This window comes from Camelina sativa, chromosome 11, assembly GCF_030686135.1.
Source record: "Camelina sativa cultivar CO46 ecotype springtype chromosome 11, ASM3068613v1".
NCBI lineage: Eukaryota > Viridiplantae > Streptophyta > Magnoliopsida > Brassicales > Brassicaceae > Camelina > Camelina sativa.
Genome location: NC_141890.1, coordinates 41,901,126 through 41,919,666, shown reverse-complemented (window position 1 = coordinate 41,919,666; position 18,541 = coordinate 41,901,126). Strand labels below are relative to the sequence as shown.

At 37.5% G+C, this 18,541-nt stretch overlaps 2 protein-coding genes, 1 non-coding gene and 1 pseudogene across 6 annotated transcripts; 1 reads left to right on the top strand and 3 right to left on the bottom strand.

Annotated features, from left to right (window-relative positions):
* The first annotated feature begins 5,518 nt into the window (after positions 1 to 5,518).
* On the top strand, positions 5,519 to 5,625 carry LOC147935269 (small nucleolar RNA R71). Its single transcript, XR_015573459.1, has one exon. It is a non-coding gene; the product is annotated as a small nucleolar RNA R71 (small nucleolar RNA).
* A 2,102-nt stretch (positions 5,626 to 7,727) lies between these two features.
* Positions 7,728 to 13,098, bottom strand: LOC104725718 (uncharacterized). 4 transcript variants are annotated; one of them, XM_087474975.1, is made up of 8 exons: positions 12,987 to 13,098; positions 12,265 to 12,374; positions 9,274 to 9,343; positions 8,940 to 9,178; positions 8,621 to 8,737; positions 8,401 to 8,443; positions 8,025 to 8,289; positions 7,728 to 7,918 (listed from the first exon to the last, which is right to left on the bottom strand). In XM_087474975.1, exons 2-7 carry the CDS (start codon positions 12,355 to 12,357, stop codon positions 8,039 to 8,041), a joined length of 813 nt encoding a protein of 270 aa, XP_087331101.1. In that variant the 5' UTR covers positions 12,358 to 12,374; positions 12,987 to 13,098; the 3' UTR covers positions 7,728 to 7,918; positions 8,025 to 8,038. The 4 variants fall into 4 exon arrangements, with proteins under 4 accessions (XP_087331101.1, XP_010442730.1, XP_087331102.1 ...); XM_010444428.3 differs by having other exon boundaries at positions 7,728 to 7,921; positions 12,987 to 13,055; XM_087474976.1 differs by lacking the exon at positions 12,265 to 12,374 and having other exon boundaries at positions 7,728 to 7,921; positions 12,987 to 13,038.
* Positions 13,099 to 14,000: 902 nt separating this feature from the next.
* On the bottom strand, positions 14,001 to 14,687 carry LOC147935268 (uncharacterized). The gene has a single exon (XM_087472932.1). The coding sequence runs from the start codon at positions 14,670 to 14,672 to the stop codon at positions 14,001 to 14,003; it is 672 nt and encodes a 223-aa protein (XP_087329058.1). The 5' UTR covers positions 14,673 to 14,687.
* A 35-nt stretch (positions 14,688 to 14,722) lies between these two features.
* Positions 14,723 to 16,157, bottom strand: LOC147935267 (uncharacterized; annotated as a pseudogene).
* Between the last annotated feature and the right edge of the window lie 2,384 nt (positions 16,158 to 18,541).

Below are 18,541 nucleotides of genomic sequence, written 5' to 3'. Positions count from 1 at the left end.
GGGAGATATGGTCGATTTAAGGTTGTGTTCGTCGGTTTCGAGTTTCAGTGTGGAGTGGCGTAGAATACGAAGTCGGGGGATTTAAAACGCGACTTTAGGTTAAGTTGCATCGATCGATGCTGAGGTTGCATCGGTCGATGCAAACGTTGGGTCGATGCAACTGAGCTTAATCCGGCCCACCAAAATTCGATTATTGTCAAACCCGTCAGCCCATTAAACCTCTGATCCATTAACATCATCGAGCTATGCATCGACCGATGCACCATATGTGTCGATCGATGCAGTGCCACTTCCGTTGATTGTTTTACGATTTCTGCATCACTTAAACTCAAAACTAAAAATTAATATGTTAGTAAATCCTAAAAATAAAAATAAAAGTAATTAAAATCCTACCAGTGGGTTGCCTCCCACTCAGCGCTTGTTTTAAGTCATTAGCTTGACTTGGCATCGGATTAGGCAGAGGGTGCATCATCCAAACGCACAATGTGTCCGTCTGGTATTCCGGCTTCAGCCCAATAGTGTTTTACCCTCTGTCCACTGACAATAAACTTCTCACCCTTGGAGTTAAGCAGCACAATGGCTCCATAAGGGCGGACTTCTTGGATAGTGAATGGTCTGGACCAGCGAGAACGAAGCTTTCCTGGAAACAGCTTCAAGCGAGAGTTGTACAGAAGTACCTGGTCATTAGGCTCAAAATTTCTGGAGATGATCTTCTTATCATGATAAGCCTTGGTTCTCTCCTTATATAGCTTAGAGTTCTCAAATGCATGATGTCTAAACTCATCCAACTCATTCAGCTAAACCAACCCTCTCTCAGAAGCTGTCTTGGCATCAAAATTCAGCAATTTAACAGCCCAGGCTGCTTTGTGCTCTAACTCCACTGGAAGATGACATGCTTTCCCATAAAGCAGATGAGAAGGTGTAGTACCAAGTGGTGTCTTATATGCAGTCCGATTTGCCCAAATTGCATCATCTAACTTGGCTGCCCAATCCTTTCTAGTAACACCCACTGTCTTCTCAAGGATTTCTTTGATTTGACGGTTAGAAACCTCAACTTGACCACTAGTCTGGGGATGATATGGGGTGGCCACTCTATGTTGAACTCCATACTTCTTTAACAACTTATCAAACACTTTATTAATAAAGTGCTTACCTCTATCACTGATAACGATCCAAGGCACTCCAAACCGTGGAAAGATAATGGTCTTAAATAGCTTAAGAACCACAGCAGAATCATTCTTGGGACTTGCAATAGCTTCCACCCACTTGGAGACATAGTCAACAGCTACAAGGATGTACTTGTTCTTGTAAGAAGAAGAAAATGGTCCCATAAAATCAATGCCCCAACAATCAAACACTTCAACCTCAAGAATGAAGTTTTGTGGCATTTCATGCCGTTTACTGATTTGACCCTTCCGCTGACAGGCATCGCATCTTGATACAAACTCATGAGCGTCTTTGAACATCGTTGGCCACCAAAAGCCTGCTTGGAGAACCTTGGAAACTGTCTTGAATGTAGCAAAATGTCCGACATAGTTAGATCCATGACAATGAAACAAAACGTCAGGTACCTCAGTTTCTGTTAAACATCTTTTGTAAACTCCATCACTGCAATGCTTATACAAGTAAGGTTCATCCCAATAGTATCTCCGAAGATCTCTCAAGAACTTCTTCTTAGCATACCCTGTAAACTTGTCTGGTTCCACCTCAGCAGCAAGGTAATTCGCGATATCAGCATACCATGGTTGATCAGAAGTAGTTACAGCAGCTATGTCGTCGTCAAACTCAAAACCCGACGATTCCTGGACCAAGTGTCGATCGATGCTTAGTGATGTATTGGTCGATGCAATCGCCAAGTCCTGTTCGTATCAAGATGAAGCATCGATTGATGCACCAGATGTGTCGATCGATGCATTGCCACGACTCTGCAAAATTTCCCGAGACTGCAGCAATGTAACTTGAGAACCAATATCAACAAAGTAGACATTCTCTTCTGGCAGTGAATCATGAATTGGAACATCATCTTCTATCTTGATCCTTGATAAATGATTAGCTACTCCATTTTCAATCCCTTTCTTGTCCTTAACCTCAATGTCAAATTCTTGAAGAAGAAGAATCCATCTTAGTAACCTTGGCTTGGCATCCTTTTTCTCCATCAAGTATTTGAGTGCAGCATGATCTGTATGAACTATCACCTTTGATCCAACCAAGTAAGAACGAAACTTCTCAAAAGCAAACACTACTGCTAGCAACTCCTTCTCTGTTGTTGCATAATTCCTTTGAGCATCATCAAGTGTTCTACTAGCATAGTAAATAACATGAAGTTTCTTATCCTTCCTCTGTCCTAGCACTGCTCCCACTGCAAAATCACTGGCATCACACATTACCTCAAAAGGTAAATCCCAATATGGTGGTTGAACAATAGGAGCACTCACTAACTCTTGCTTAATCTGTTCAAAGGCTAAACGGCATTCATCAGTAAACTCAAATTTGAGATCCTTGCATAGTAGAGCTGAAAGTGGTCTAGCTATCTTACTGAAATCCTTGATGAAGCGTCTATAGAACTCGGCATGTCCAAGAAAACTCCTTACCAACTTCACACTATCTGGTGGTTGAAGACCTGTCATCACTTCTATCTTAGCGCGGTCAACTTCAATACCAGCTTCTGAAACCCTGTGACCAAGCACTATACCATCTCTAACCATAAAATGACACTTCTCCCAATTAAGAACTAAGTGCTTCTCTTCACATCTAGCCAGCACTTTGCAGAGATTATCCAAACAACTCTTGAATGAAGACCCATATACAGAATAATCATCCATGAAAACCTCCATGTAATCTTCAATCATGTCTGTGAAGATGGACATCATACCTCTCTGAAATGTCGCAGGAGCATTACAGAGACCAAAAGGCATTCTGCGATATGCAAAAAAACCATATGGACAAGTGAAAGTCGTCTTCTCATGGTCATCGGGATGAATCGGAATCTGGAAAAACCCGGAGTAACCATCCAAAAAGCAGTAGTATGGATGGTTAGCTAACCTCTCAAGCATCTGGTCAATGAAGGGCAGCGGGAAGTGATCTTTCCTTGTTGCGACATTCAGCTTTCTGTAATCAATGCACATCCGGTGTCCGGTGATTGTCCGTGTCGAAATCAGCTCATTCTTGTCATTCTTCACCACTGTAACTCCACTCTTCTTCGGAACAACATGAACTGGACTAACCCATTTGCTATCAGAAATTGGGTAGATAATCCCGGCATTCAGCAATTTCATGATCTCCTTTTTGACAACATCTTGCAAATTCGGATTTAGCCTCCTCTGATGCTCAATAAATGTCTTAGCTCCCTCCTCAAGATGAATCCTATGCATGCACAAGTCCGGAGAAATTCCTGCAATATCATCAAGAGAATAGCCAAGGGCTTTGCGAAACTTGCGCAGCTTGCTTAGCAATAAAGTGAGCTCTGCACTGTTTAAGGAAGCATTTACAATAACAGGATAAAAAGAATTCTCACTTAGAAATGCATACCTTAAACCTGCAGGAAGTGGCTTGAGATCAAGTTTTGGAGCTTTCTCTAGACTCCAATCAGATAGTTTCTCAGCTTGTGAAGAAGTACCAACTAATTCCTCTTGTGCAACCAATTTCTTTACTTGCTCATTAACATCTAGTAGCTTGACATACCCAACAGCAATGTCATCTAAATGCTCAGCTTCTTCAGTAGAAGCAACTAATGCTCTCTCAAGAGGATCTTCAGGATGCAGCTCCTTGAAAATCTCTTCAGCAAGATTAGACAATGTATCCACATAAAAAGTTTGACCATCTATGGTTGGCCTCTTAACCAGCTTATCCATGCCAAAACGCATATGCAAATCTCCAACATTAAGACCAATCTGTCCTTTCTTGACATCAATAATGGCTCCAGCAGTAGCTAAGAATGATCTTCCCAAGATTAAAGGATCCTTAGGCTCTTCTTCATACTTCAAGACCACAAAATCAGTAGGTATCAAACAATTACCAATCTTAATTGGAACATCTTCAAGAATACCGAACTGATCTGTCAGCAAGGATAAGAGTAATCTTGGTGGGTTGGAAATCTGTCATCCCAAGGCTGAGTGCTACTGATCTAGGCATTAAGTTGACACTGGAGCCAAGATCACACAAATATCTTGCAAACCTTTCACTGAAGATTGTACAATCAAGAACAAAACTACCTAGATCAGGAAGCTTTTCTGGGATCTTGTTCTGAATGATGGCACTAACTTGGGCTGAAGTCATCATTACTCCCTGCTCAGCATTCAAATCCTTAGTCACGATCCTCTTAACATATCTCCTAAACATTGGAGAAGTTCTAACCACATCAATCAATGGCAGCTCCACAATAAGTTTATCCATCATACCCTTACACTTAGCATCATCAAGCTCTTGTTTAGACTTCCTTGGATTCTTGGGGAAAGGAACCTTAGGTTTATAAACTCTCTCAGCAACTGGAATCGGAGCTTTCGTAACTTCCTTCTCGGTCTGGACGTTGCATCGGTCGATGCTTGAATTGCATCGGTCGATGCTGTCTCGCAAAGTCAATTCTTCTACGACCACTGAGGGTTGCGTCGATCGATCCTTTGCAGCTGCATCGGTCGATGCTGGTTCCGGATCATCAAGCTCAACATCCTCATCGATCAGTTCCTGCAATTCTTTGGCTTTCTGCTTCTTCTCAGCTTCATACTGTAATTGCTTACCACTCCTTAAGGTCACAACATTCCAAGAGTGCTTCGAATTTGATTTAGTTCTTCCTGGTAAGAATCCTTCTTGCCTTTTCACAGCTCCAGCAGTTTGTGCAACTTGGTTCTCCAGCTTCTTAACTTGGACATTCAATGAATCAAATTTGCTAGTAAGCTCAGTATAGACATTGTCAATCTTTCCATTGAATGTCACTGTCAACTGCTCCTGTCCCTGAAGAATCTGCTCAAGCATTGCCTCCATCCTACTTTCAGTTGTCTTAGGAGGAGGAGATTGGTAAGAGGAGTTGCCATAGGTCCTGGTGTAACCACTGCTCTGCTGTTGTTTCTGATAATCTTGCTTAGGAATGAAGCCTATAGAATTAGACTGATAGTTTTTGTGCTGGTTGTTTCCACTGAAAGACCTGTTGCCTTGCTGATTTCCAAACCTTTGGCCTTGATTCCCATATACAAAGTTGACATCTTCTTCTACATTTTGTGGCTCTAGCTCAAAAATCTCAACATCTTCAGCAAAATGGACTGATTTCTTCCCAACAAGAAGATTATGCATTGTATCCAATTTGGCATTCACTGTAGCAAACTGATTTGAATCATACCCTTCATGTGCTCTTTTCCATTCTAAGTCTGCATTCTTAGTACTGTTGCTGGATTCTAGCCTCTCTATCAACTTTTCAGCCTCATCTGAGTACCTTGTCTTCAAGTTCCCATCACTAGCAGCATCCAAAGCCATCTGATACCTCTAGTCAATCCCGCTGAAGAAGATACTAATCAACTGAACCTCTGAGAACCCATGATGCGGACAGTCTCACTGATATGCCTTAAACCTCACCCAAGCAGCTTTGTAAGATTCAGCAGGTCCTTGTCTAAATGTTGAAAGCTTAATCCTCAGCTCATCAGACATCGCATCATCGTAGAAGTAGTTCAAGAACGCCACCTTGATGTCATGCCAGGTTGTCAGAGATCCTGGTTTGAGTTTTCTTAGCCAATGAGAAGCTTCCCCACCAAGAGAGTAGGGGAATACCTTGCAGTAGAGATAGTCCTTAGTGACTCCATTAGCCTTGATGCTTGTAACTATATCCTCGAAGTGCTCAATGTGGTCTAGAGGCTTCTCTTGCAGCTGTAATATTCTAGGGGTGGAATCCACAGAGACTCTAGATCACACAATAGACTTATTAATCTTTTAATTATGCTAAATCAAATTATTAAATTAAAAACAATGCAAAAACAGAATTTAAAGGTGTTGTAAATTCAAGGGAACAAAGAGCTAGGCCTAGGGAAATTCTCAGGAATTTATGAAATATTAAATCAGTCAAATAATAGGATTCAAGCAATTAAAAATCAGATCTAGAACTCTAAACACTCTTGTAAAATAAATCAGTTCTCACTGCAAATATTATCTAAATTTAAAACCAGAAAATCCAAATCTCTTTGCAAAATTCAAGGTTAAAAAACAGCTTTAAAAACAAGTTTAGATTGTTCACAAAATTATTAAATCAAATCTCTTTGCAAGAAATAATTTTGTTCATCAAAAGGTTTTATCAGGAAAATGAATTATATTCTCATATCAATTTATTTTTCTAGGTATTAATTCTAGGTGATCAATCAAGAATTAATATGAAAAACAACATAAGATGAAGATCATAGCAGATAATGAATCCTAAAATATCAGATCTAATGCACCATAAAAACCCTATGAAAAATCCTAAACCCAACAAACAAACTACTCAAACATATTTAATGTAGAACAAAACATATTTCTGAATAATAAGCAATTGATATTAAGAAGTAAGAAAGGAGTTCAAGAATCTTCTCTCTACAGATGAATTCATATCTGTCTCTCCCAAAGCTCTCAATATCTCTTTTGGTTGCAGAATAAAACTTAGGTCTAAACAATGACCATAAAAATCCTATAAATACTCTAAAACATGTCTTGGGCCTTAATTGCAAATAAGAGAAACTTGAGCAAATTTTGTAAATCTTCTAAAGCTTGTGGAAACAACTTCCGTTTGGTTTGTGGCAACTGCATCGATCGATGCTGAGATTGCATCGGTCGATGCATAGTCTTGATCTCGTCTCCGAGCTTCGTTGATTAGCCTTCATGCTTTGATTATGCTCCAAATAATCCTCTTTTAACTCCCTTGTGTTCCATCCGTGCCAATGAGTACCTAAACCTATAAAGACTCAATAACAATCTAGAAAACAAATCAAAAGACTCAAAAACACACTTATATCATGGTTAAAAACCACAAAAACCATGATATATCATCTTAGGATGGTTGACCGAAAATATAAGTTCATTTTTTTGACATAGGTGGCCAAATCCGTTTTTTTTAATCTTTCCACATGCACCACTGTATATCTTAAAACCGAGTTGTTACAATTTACCTCACTAACAGTTCATACCAAGGCAGTCACCCCCGACGATGTCCGTCTTGACTGCACACTCGTTTAGATTCGGTTATGATACCACATGTAATGCCACAAACTCGACCTGTTAGTGGCCCCACCTCCTCTCTAGGTCCTTGAGTCTATCCCTATCCGACGTACGTTACGTTCGGCAGGCTTTAAATACATGTTTTACTTACTTTACAAATCACCACATAATCTTTTCCGAGTTTTGTCCTCACTCGTACGGTTTCAACAATCACTTGTAGAAAGTCACTCATCTTGTAATTGGTCTAGCTTAAGAACGCTTAACTATGTAGTTCTCTCACATAGTTGACCCAATAGCTTAAGACCGCTTAACTATGTAGTTCTCTCACATAGTTGACCCAAAAGATTAGTGCACTTTAGTGATTTAGTGATATATGCGGCCAAATCAAGTCTTTTTTAACTTTTTTGCATGCACCACCGGATATCCTAAAACCAGGGTGTTACAATCTCCTTTTGACAAAAACAGTCGGATTTATGGAGAAGAGCCAAGCAGGTTGCTGAGATGATCTATGGAAGAGAAGAATTCACTCTAAAAGACATTTTGTGTCAAGCAGTTAGAAATGTCTATCAAGCACAAATTCGATTAATTCCAACAAAATCTAAAACATATGTACAAAACTTGAAACTAGTTTTTAAACATTCTAGGGTTTTTTGGAAAAGATATAAACAACCTACTCATATACTTTGGCTTCCTCTTACTCACGTATGTCTCTACCCCATTTTACTCCATTCTTCACAAACAACTTCAGTTTCTTCTGATAAATAAATAAAACAAAGGTGAGATTATAACATACTTCATAAGTGTGTTTTCAAGTCTAAAGATCAAATCTAACCAACTCGGATTTGGATATCACATACATATGATTGTGAATTCACTTTCCCGAGGAAGATGGGCGGTGATCTTCATACTTCCAATAAGATTTTGCACCTTCTCCAAGATCAGGATCCAGTTTGGCTTTTAGCCACCCAAGTCGAACAATAAGCTCTTCTATGTCCAAAACAGCAGCTTCAATGGAATCTGATTCCATGATGTTTAGTCTAAGACCTTCGTCGCCTTGCTCTTGCTGTGTGTCTTCCTTTGTTTGCTCTTCTCCGGTTTCGGCAACATCTTCCATTTCTTCATCTAATATAAAAACAAGTCAAACAAATGCTTCCATATATTCATGAAAACCAAATAAATTCATAAACAAGTAACCATTTGAGACAAATCGTTCATTTAGATAGAAAATCTAACCTTCATTCTTAGGTTTCACAAGCTTAGCACACTTTTCCCCATCCTACAACATTAACATGTTATAATGAGGATACCGAAGTCAGAAACATTACTTTTAAAATGATTCATATTCAAGAAAATGGAGTTATAAACGTTTTAAGAATCGAGTAAATTGAGGTGTTGCTCCATAGATAAATCTCGAAAACAAATACAAAATCACATATAAGAAATGAAAACTAACCACAGTACTAGGCACTTTCCAACCATCTTCAACAGACCAATCCAACCGTGGACGCAAATTCTTGCGCAAACCTCGATAAATCTTTCCTTCACCCTCTGGTTCAGGAAGCAACTCAATCTGCAAAAAACAAAAAAAAAATTATTTGCAGTTTCATATAGTCTATGTACGTTAGTTGACAAAAAAAAAAAAATAATAGTCTATGTACGTTACATCACACTCCTTACAAACACCTTTCAATATATTTTAAAAACTTTTACACATCAAAAAAAAAAAAAAAAAGCGTAGATTGAAGAAGTATAGAAAGCTGTTTCATACATACCTGACATAATTGCTTACCCTGGATACCCACAATTTCTCCAGACCAGTAACATTTATCTCTACACCAATCAACTAAATCTCCAACTTTCCAAGTATCATGAACGACGACAAGAGGTTCTGTCTCACTCTTGAGATTAAGGTATTCACTTTCATGATAATGTGGTGGATACGTGGGACGAACCATTAGTTGACTCTCCGTCCCACCTTCAGGCGTTTCAAACACTAGCGCATTATCTATCGCTGAAACATATATATATAATGTACAAGAGATTGTTAAGCTAATTAAATATTGATAAGAGTTAATTAAAAATATACAATGGAGGATTTAAACTCACCTTCGCCTGGATAGTCAAGATACTTTAGCTTATATCTAAGTTCTCCACTTTCATTGGTTATATCCGTTATCTATTAGACCATTAAAAAACAAAAGATGTTGAAATATTACATTAGTAATAACAGAAAAAAGCATCTCAAATATGACAACATTAATAAAAAATTGTGAGTGTATTGTGTATGCATTCAGGAGAATAAATGCTATAAAGATCTTGAAAACAAAACGGAGATGATGGGACACCGGAAATACAGATTTAGGTGGAGATGTCAAAGTTACAATGAGAATGATGTGTAGGCTGATACAGATTTAGGTGGAGAGTTCAGGATCTAAATTAGAACTAGCAGAACCACGTCTAAAAGAGTTATCAAGTCTAAAGCTATGTTAAAGCTCCCAAGTATTTGATAGAAGATGGGATCGTATGTTGCGCCATGATCTTCATGCTGCAGCGTACTATTTGAACCCAGCTTTCATGTATGATCAAACTTCAGTTTGTGAGAAACCTGAAGTTATGAGTGGGTTGATGAGCTTAATTGGAAAGCAAACAGAGAACAGCAAAACAAAGCTTGTTCAAGAGCTTAGGTCTTACAGAGAACGTGAAGGCAGCTTTTCTCCTAATATGGCTCTTACTTGCAGCAAAACATCTCAGCCAGGTAAGTTATTAAACATGGATTTGACTTGCATTTTACGTTATATATATATAAAGTAGTATGATATAATTTAATTGATATATTAGATGAATGGTGGAGATATTTTGGTTATGATGCTCCTAATTTGCAAAAGTTAGCAATAAGAATTCTTAGTCAAACTGCTTCTGCATCTGGATGTGAGCGCAATTGGAGTGTGATTGAGCGGATTCATACCAAGAAGAGGAATATATTAGAGCATCAACGACTTGATGATCTCGTCTTTGTTCACTACAATTTACGTTTGCAACAAAGTTGAGTATCATACTATCATTAAATAATACGATCTCGTGAGTCTTTGTTCTCGATGTAATGATCTCGTCTTTGTTTTTTTTTGAATTACTAAGAGATTCCAGGTTTAGGCCCGTACATCCCCTCAGGCCAGGGACCAGAGTATTTTATATGGTCCCCTCCCAAGCGTCCCTCGAACCAGCGACCTCTAGACTTTGCCAGAGAGTCTTTACCAATTGAGCTATCGACGCTTGGTATCTCGTCTTTGTTTTACATGTACAGGTCAAAAAGAAAAAGATCATATGATCCTGTTGACTACGAATCTATTGATAAAATAGAGTTTTGGATCGTTGAAGAAGAAGAAGCAGGTGAACTTGAATATGATGAATTAGAGAATGCTCTTGCTGAGGAATATCCCAAAGATCACGAAGACACAAACCCTCAAAAATCTTATGGTATCTTTTAGAAATTTCTTCTACAATATATTGATTAAACTAGGTAATTTTTAGATGTTTCAGATTTTGATGAAGAATTCACTATGCCACCTGAAGAACACGGAGGCAATGGTGATAGAGACAACAGAGATTGGTTGTTGTGATGGAGATGATGTTCTTTAATATATTTTAGTGATGATCTTTTACTTAGTGCTTTTTTTTTTCTATTCAAAAGGGTCCTTCACTTTCTTAGTTTATTTTTATTTTTAGCTATGGTATGATTATTTTTATTTTAGTATTTTATAAAACTATATAATTTCTATAAATTTAGTAAACAAATCATAATCAATTGACTCACGGCTGAACCGATGATCTGGTGACCCAGAAGGTAGTCTGGTTTGCCTTCCGGTCCGATCGTGAAGACATTGCTCCCAAGAAATTTGAAGAATGTAATTTTGTGAATGATGCAATTGGCTAACATCAAAAGATGAATAATAGCTAAAACTATCTAATTTACAGAACTACCATCAAGGATCCATGCAAGGACAAGTGGAAAGACACCAATCGTTCATGGAGAGCTAGAATAAGAGTTTATATATAGCTCAAGGATTGGTATGTTTTACCACAAGGACATGGCATGCCAAAACATGAACAGAAGAATTGGTTGAAGAAACAAATATGATAGTTGTGTTTACATCAAATGTTAATCAAGAGTCTTCTTCAAGATTGTGCTTCTAGGTAGATGGACATGGCATACTAAAACATGAACATTCTATCCAAAACCCCAAGAGTCAGTTAAATTCTACTAAAACATAAAAACTACTGAGTTGCAAATAAGATCATTGTTTTTTAATTACGAAGATAGGTCATTGGCTTTTGGTCCAGTGACCTGTAAGACTACCCCAAAAAAGATGAAAAGATCAGTTCTTTTGAGTGAAAAGGTCTTAGAAGAACTTGATCTCAACACATGGGCCAATTTTTCGGCCCACTTGAAATTTTAAAATAAGAAAAAATACAAATGTAGAGCTAAAACAAAAAGAAAATATAATAGAAAAGGCAGAAGTCTAAGAAGACCTCACAAGAGTTGGATTTGTGGGATTGCCACTACAGAGTGAATGTAGTAGAGGGTGAACAAAGACTTTAATAAGAACTCTGCGTAATCAACAAACATTGCATCAAACAATGACTAAGATGTAGTTATTATAACTAGTATTCAAGATACAAAACATAAATTGGTTCTACACATAAGATGTACATATCACAGTATTCATGGTAAGGAACATCAGTTTTGGGCAAAGGTTCATGTTTAGACAAAATCCAAACAAGACCTAGCACATCTTAGAAGATTTGTTTTGGATTTGAATTTTGTTTGGATAGCATTGTTTACATGACTCAAGTGTTGACATGACTAAGTAAAGACATGTTCACATCACTCAAATAAAGACATATCCTAAAGATGTTAAATAGATCTTTGTAAGATATCCATATGGAGCAAAAAGTAGCAAGATGTGACTACCAAACAAATTTAAGTGCACAATAAAGATGAGGTTTTTTTCAAGAACTAAGAAGTTAAGAAGTAGAATGGTGAAACTCCTCTTGTTATGCTGAAGTAAAGTTACATTTAAGTTTTGATAGCCGCATTACCTTGCATCGAAACCAAGCTCCGCGGTATCCTTTGATAAAGGATTTCACTTCGACAATTTGACCAACTTGGAATGATAAATTGATTTGAGTCATTTTTATTGGTAAAATAGCTGCACATAGTTAAAATTGTACTATGAATTAAGTTGGGTAAAATAAAAATCTCTTATACAGCTTAAAGTTGCTTAAAACAAACTTGTTTTGGAGAAATTGAATGAATAGAAAAGATTGCAGAAACTACAATCTAAAAAAGGCCAAAAGTAGTAAGGACACTACACCACCTCACCCCACCTCACCCCATTACAATTATTCATTATTGTAACCAAAACTTGTTAAGTATAAATAGATCTACAAGTAAATTGTGAAAAATAAATTGATTTGATGTTAATAGCATAATCAAAGACTATCAAAGAAAACTTTTAAAACAATGTCAATTATTCGAAGATAACTCATCATATAAGATTAAATTGTTAGTATAAAACTTTGTTCCAATACGTATTGATACCTTCACAATTTCCACCTAATAATCAATAGTATATTAGATCAAAGTTTTATACTAACAATATATATTTAAATCAAAATTTACTTTGAATTGTGGGGACAAAACCCATGACATTAAAAGAAAAAAAAATTCAAAACCATTTTTCATGCAAAAAAACACACATAATCTTCAAAAACGAGTCTCACAACCCGTACCCAGGAATCATTATAGGGAAGAGAAGTACCTGATAGAGGGGTGCCTGGCAGAGCTTTCAGATCTGGAACCCGTACCCAGGAAAACAAAGTTAGGGGGGGCGGCAGCTTTTTATACGACGAGATGATGTGAGAAAGACCTAATTCGAGGATGTACACGTGTCCTTACATGACGTTAGATGATTGTATTAAGTTTATTGTATTGGGCTGGATCCAAAATCCCTCACGGCCCCAAAAAAAAAACCAAAGCAAAACCTACTTTACATTATCGATCACAACCATTTTGAAAGCATAATTGTTGGGCATGGTCTGCCGAAAAGAAGACTAATAGCAAAAAGACGATTCGGATCAAAATCTCGGGAAGGATATTAGGAAACAAACAAACAGGTCTAAATTTTGAGAATCCGTAAAACGTATCATTAGATTAGATGGTTTGTTAGACGTAAGTCACGTAACCAAGCAAGTGTTTCTTTCTACTGTTTTTCTTCCACGAAGCAGTGATGTATTACAATATTATGGTCAAGATAGATAGTCTCCGGGAATACAACGACTTGGTCCATGCCGTCATCAAAGATGGTTAAGGTGTTTGTGGAGGATATCGACGGTGGGCAATTTTGGATGAGTCGTGGTTGCCCCAAATTGCCCTGCTTCGCCCATCGGCATGTATGCCGGTTTCCGAAACGGTTCAAAATTGTCGCCATCGCCATGTATGGTTTGAGCGATGCCATAGACAGTCCGAATCTTTGCCTACGGTATGTACATTCGTTCTCTCCTTCAATCAGAGTTTTCGTAGATTAGTCTTGCTATATACAAAACTTGTTTCGTAAATGTCACACAACAGGTTTTCTAATTCAATAACTTAGCAATTATATAGAAAGCAGAGTATTCGTTAAATATGGCACACATAGACCGAAATATAACGTGATTATCCACGAAGACTACATAAGTTTGCCTTTCTTATTTCCATCGTTTTATGGTTATTACAACTTGACGCTATCTAGTCTCTACCTTGTTTACTTGATGCCTTAACACACATTGGGTGGTTTCTACGAATTTCGAAAGGAGAAGTGATTTTCATGGGAGGAAAAGATTTTAAACTCCAGAACAACTTGTTGGAACAGACCAACATCTCCTCTGAAATCTTCTTCAATTTCATTCTCATCATCTTCATCAATCAAAGTCAGTGGAGATGTAGATGACCTTTGAGATGGTCTTGGAGCTGGATTGGAGCTTGAGGCTGTATTCTTCCCTTTCTCAGCTCTACTTGCAGATTGTGCTAATGCTTTTTTGGCTCTAGTAAGATAGTTAGGCTCATCAGCTCCAGAAGCTCTGCTTACAACATCCCATGTTAAGTCACCATCTTCAAACACTAGAACATAGTCAACAGTAGACTTCTCATCCATTCTTCCAACCAGCCACTCATTACAATCATCAGTATTTTCTAGGATGATCGGATCAATGGTGTCTTTCAGCTTGTAATGACGTTGTAAAGTGCGATTGTACTTAACAAACACCAAATCATTCAAACGTTCTTGAGCCAATCGATTCCTTTTCTTGGTATGGAGATGTTGAAACACGCTCCAGTTTCTCTCACAACTAGTTGCACTACATGTAAGACTAAGAACCTTTATGGCAAAGTCTCTAAGTGTTGGTGTAGATCCTCCATAAGAAGACCACCACTCAGCTGGTGCTTTTATTTTTCTTTGTCTTATCGCCATGGGTATCCCAAAGAGCCCTAAAGCATTTTTAAACAGCGTGAACTACGTGTCTATCTTATCTTGAGTTGCAATTCAGGAACCAACTTTCCAATAACGATGTAGAGACCTTTCACAACCTCTTCACAGTTCACTCCATACTCTACATTATACTGAAATTTTGGATTCAAAAAGTAGCCAGCAACATGCAAAGGATTATGGAGTTGACAGTCCCATCGCTTATCAATTATTACAAATGCATCTTTGTATTGTTCGTCCTTCTCATTGAAGGTCCTAGCAATGGCCTCTTTAGCCCTATACATTGCTTCATATATGTACGTTACAGCCAGCTTTTTCTCTCCGTCAACCAACCTAAGAACCTTAACTAGAGGTCCTCTCAACTTGAGTGCATACACCACGTTGTGCCAAAATCTGTCACTCATGAAGAACTTTTTCACATTCATTGCTCCTAAATCCTTTGGCCACTTGGAATCATTCCATTCTTGAGAAGTTACAAAACTTCTCAAGTTTTTCCTCTGCTTATGATACTGCGCAAATATGATGAATAGTGTAGCAAACCGAGTAACTACTGGTGGTTTAAAGGAATAATTCCAAGTGGCCAAAGGATTTAGGAGCAATGAATGTGAAAAAGTTCTTCATGAAAAGTGCTTTTACTTCCTTCTTCAGAAAAGGAACCCGCAGCTCATACATAGTTGGTGGTTTAACGCCAGACCCATATTGACCAACTTATTAAAGTGTTTCTCTAAAACTATCAAAAGTAACAGCATTAAACGGAAGCCCTGCATCATAGAACCACCTTGCAATAGCAGCACATGCCTTGTCCCTAAGTTCCTTATCAGATTTTCCAAAAACTTTTTTTTAATGTCCTTTCTTCCTTTCAAGATATCATGAGGAGTTGGAAGAACATACCTATCCATTGGACCCTTACATTAAACGGAAGCCCTGCATCATAGAACCACCTTGCAATAGCAGCACATGCCTTGTCCCTAAGTTCCTTATCAGATTTTCCAAAAACTTTTTTTTAATGTCCTTTCTTCCTTTCAAGATATCATGAGGAGTTGGAAGAACATACCTATACCATTGGACCCTTACGTTTCTTGGAAGGTGGCTGACTAGGCTGACCTTCATCCTCATCTTCATCTTCCACATCGTATATAGTGGCTTTAACTTCAGCCTTGTTAAGCATGAAAGTTTTCACTTCTTCCCTCACACAGTCATAAACTAGATTGCAGGCAGTAACATTCCTAAAACCACCAACGATATGCTGTTTTGCATGTTGAACTCCACCATTTGTGACTTTCTTACAAATGATACACATAAAACTACCATGTTCACCTGAAACTGAAGTCGTATATTTCCATGTTGGATCTCTTAGCTTAGAAGGATCAGACATGATGAAGAGTTTGAAGAAAGAAGAGTAAGAAGAAAGAGTATGGAGAATGGAGAAAAAGCTAGTCGAGAGAAAGGTTGGATACGTGAAAAGTAATTTATATGCACGATTTCTAATAGGGTTTTTAATTTTTAGCAACCAAATCACATATGCATATATTTTGGAACATTATAAGGCAAATATATATAAACTTTTAACAATTGTGGCCTTTTATTTCAATAGGCGCCAAAGCTCCAAAGCGAGATTCAGGTCAAGGCGTCTAAGGAGCAAGCGCCTTTGCCTTATAGCCTCGCCTTAGCTACTAGAGGTAGTGAACCATGAGCCTACCCTCGCCTTGAGCGTAGGCGCGCCTAGGCCTCGCCTTTTAAAACACAGCTTGTTGGTGATTAGGTTTTCTAATGATCTTTGTCAGGCACAGATTTGGTTATATATAGCCTTCTTCTAGTCCAGGTTATTTCTGAGAATGAAACTAAGACTAAGAAGACCATATACTCTTAGTTTATGTGCCTATGTGAGTGCACCATCTTTTTCTTTACCCATATAATTCGTTGCTTTGCAACCATACACAACTTGTTTGGTTCTTTGTTTACGGCTATAAATAAACACATGATATGTTTTTGGTTGTGCTTGCTTTCTTGCTTATATTAATGATATTGTTTTGTTCCTACAATCTCTACATAATTTCTTGTTTTATAAATTATGATGATTATGCATCCTCTATTTTTGTCTTCTGTCTATTCAGAAACTTTCGATTTTGGACTTGCGTTTGTGAACTCTGATATACTTACAAGATGATGTTTTTGGTTTGATCATAACACCAATATAAAAGTCAAATCCTTAGTCATGTCTCATTTTTGGCACTTCCGCATTTTCTTCTTAGAATGTGAAATTTTATACTTCACAAAAGTTGTTTACAACGCAATGACAAGGGCAATACTTGGGCTGAAATTAGAGCATCGTATAAAGAAGGAAATATAGAGTTTGAAGAAAAAATCTATGTTAGCCGATTTGAAAATCGATGACAAAGTAGGTAGTGATGGACGTGATTGCCTGCTTGTAGAAGGGAGCTGAATCTATTTGGTATCAGAATATAGGTATTTACAAGCAATCATTAAAATGGTGTTTATCTTTTCTATGTATGATGGACTCTTCTCTCCTTCATGCAACTATCTTTCTTTATCTGTATATTTGTATGGCTGTTCACTAAGTGTCTAATTCTCTCATTGTCTTTAGTTACATTTATACTTTTCTACATGGTATCAAAGCTTTGGAGAACATAAACTACAAAAATGGATTTGTTGCCAAACTCTATATTGTACATGTCCTTTCTCTTGCCACTAACCATTTTTGGGTTGTGCAAGATGGATGTTAAGAATCCGTTTTCTTTTAAGGAGAGCTTGAAAACAAAGTTTATATATATGTTCCACTTCCTGAGGTTGAAGTTGAATAAGGCACTACTTTCAAATTGGAGAAAGCTATTTGTGGCCTAATGCACTCTCCACACATATTTTCTTTCACAAGATGAGTAAGCTTTGCATTGTGATAACCAAGCTGCGATTCACGTACAACAAATGAACTTATCTGGCTAAATGTGTTACTTCTGGATTTAGGAGTCAAGACTATTCAACCAATCACTATGTATTGTATTGTGACAACCAGGATGCAATTCACATACATCGCTTTCAACTTTATCTTTCATGAACGTACCAAGCATATTGAAGTGGATTGTCATCATATCCATGAAAAAGTCAAGCGTAACATCATAGTTTCTACTTACAAAAGAAGTTCAGATTAGCTTGCACACATCTTCGCTTAAGATGGAAATTGAAAAGTGTGTAGCTTCATTCATGTCAAGTTAAGCTTGATTGACATTACCGAGCCAACCTTGAGGGGGAATGTTAGAATATAGCTATCCACCCACAATCATAAATGTGGTTTCTTTCTACTCCATGCAACCCTTTTTATTTGTAATAATCTTCTTTCTCTATATATTTTTATGTCCTTATTAATTTTAAGACTAAGTAATTATACAAAATTATTCATGTCTTTTGGTGAATACTTTTCTTCATTTGGAATAAGCTTGTAGCTGAGTTTACTTAGTTGTGGAGCAGAGTGATAAACTCTCGAGTGAATTCTCTCATTTCTCTTTTTCCATAGATTATAAATTGTCACCTGAAATTCCAATCAAAGAAGGGGGATGATACAGCCAAAATTGGGGTGAGTCGTTAGCTGGTTTAATGACCTCTCTAACTAACTCAGATAAGATGGAGATTGAGAGACTCCTGCATGAGGATCTATTCCCAAGGACACACTTTACAAGGTTTTGGACTGGAATGGACGAAATGATGATGAACAATGGATTGAATTTTGGTGATGCAGAATTGATAGATTAATGGCGATGAAAGTGAAGGGAATGGATGCAACGCATTTGAAGGGGGAATGAAATGTACTTCCAAGAGAGATGGAAATCTCTTAGACTACA

Coding starts and splice junctions, on each gene's coding strand:
- LOC104725718 (XM_087474975.1), bottom strand. CDS start 12,357: ATGACTCAAATCAATTTATCATTCCAAGTTGGTCAAATTGTCGAAGTG. Junction 8,738..8,939: donor AGGGTAAGCAATTATGTCAG/GTATGTATGAAA, acceptor TGTTTTTTGCAG/ATTGAGTTGCTTCCTGAACC. Junction 8,290..8,400: donor TGTGAAACCTAAGAATGAAG/GTTAGATTTTCT, acceptor TTTTTATATTAG/ATGAAGAAATGGAAGATGTT.
- LOC147935268 (XM_087472932.1), bottom strand. CDS start 14,672: ATGGCGATAAGACAAAGAAAAATAAAAGCACCAGCTGAGTGGTGGTCT.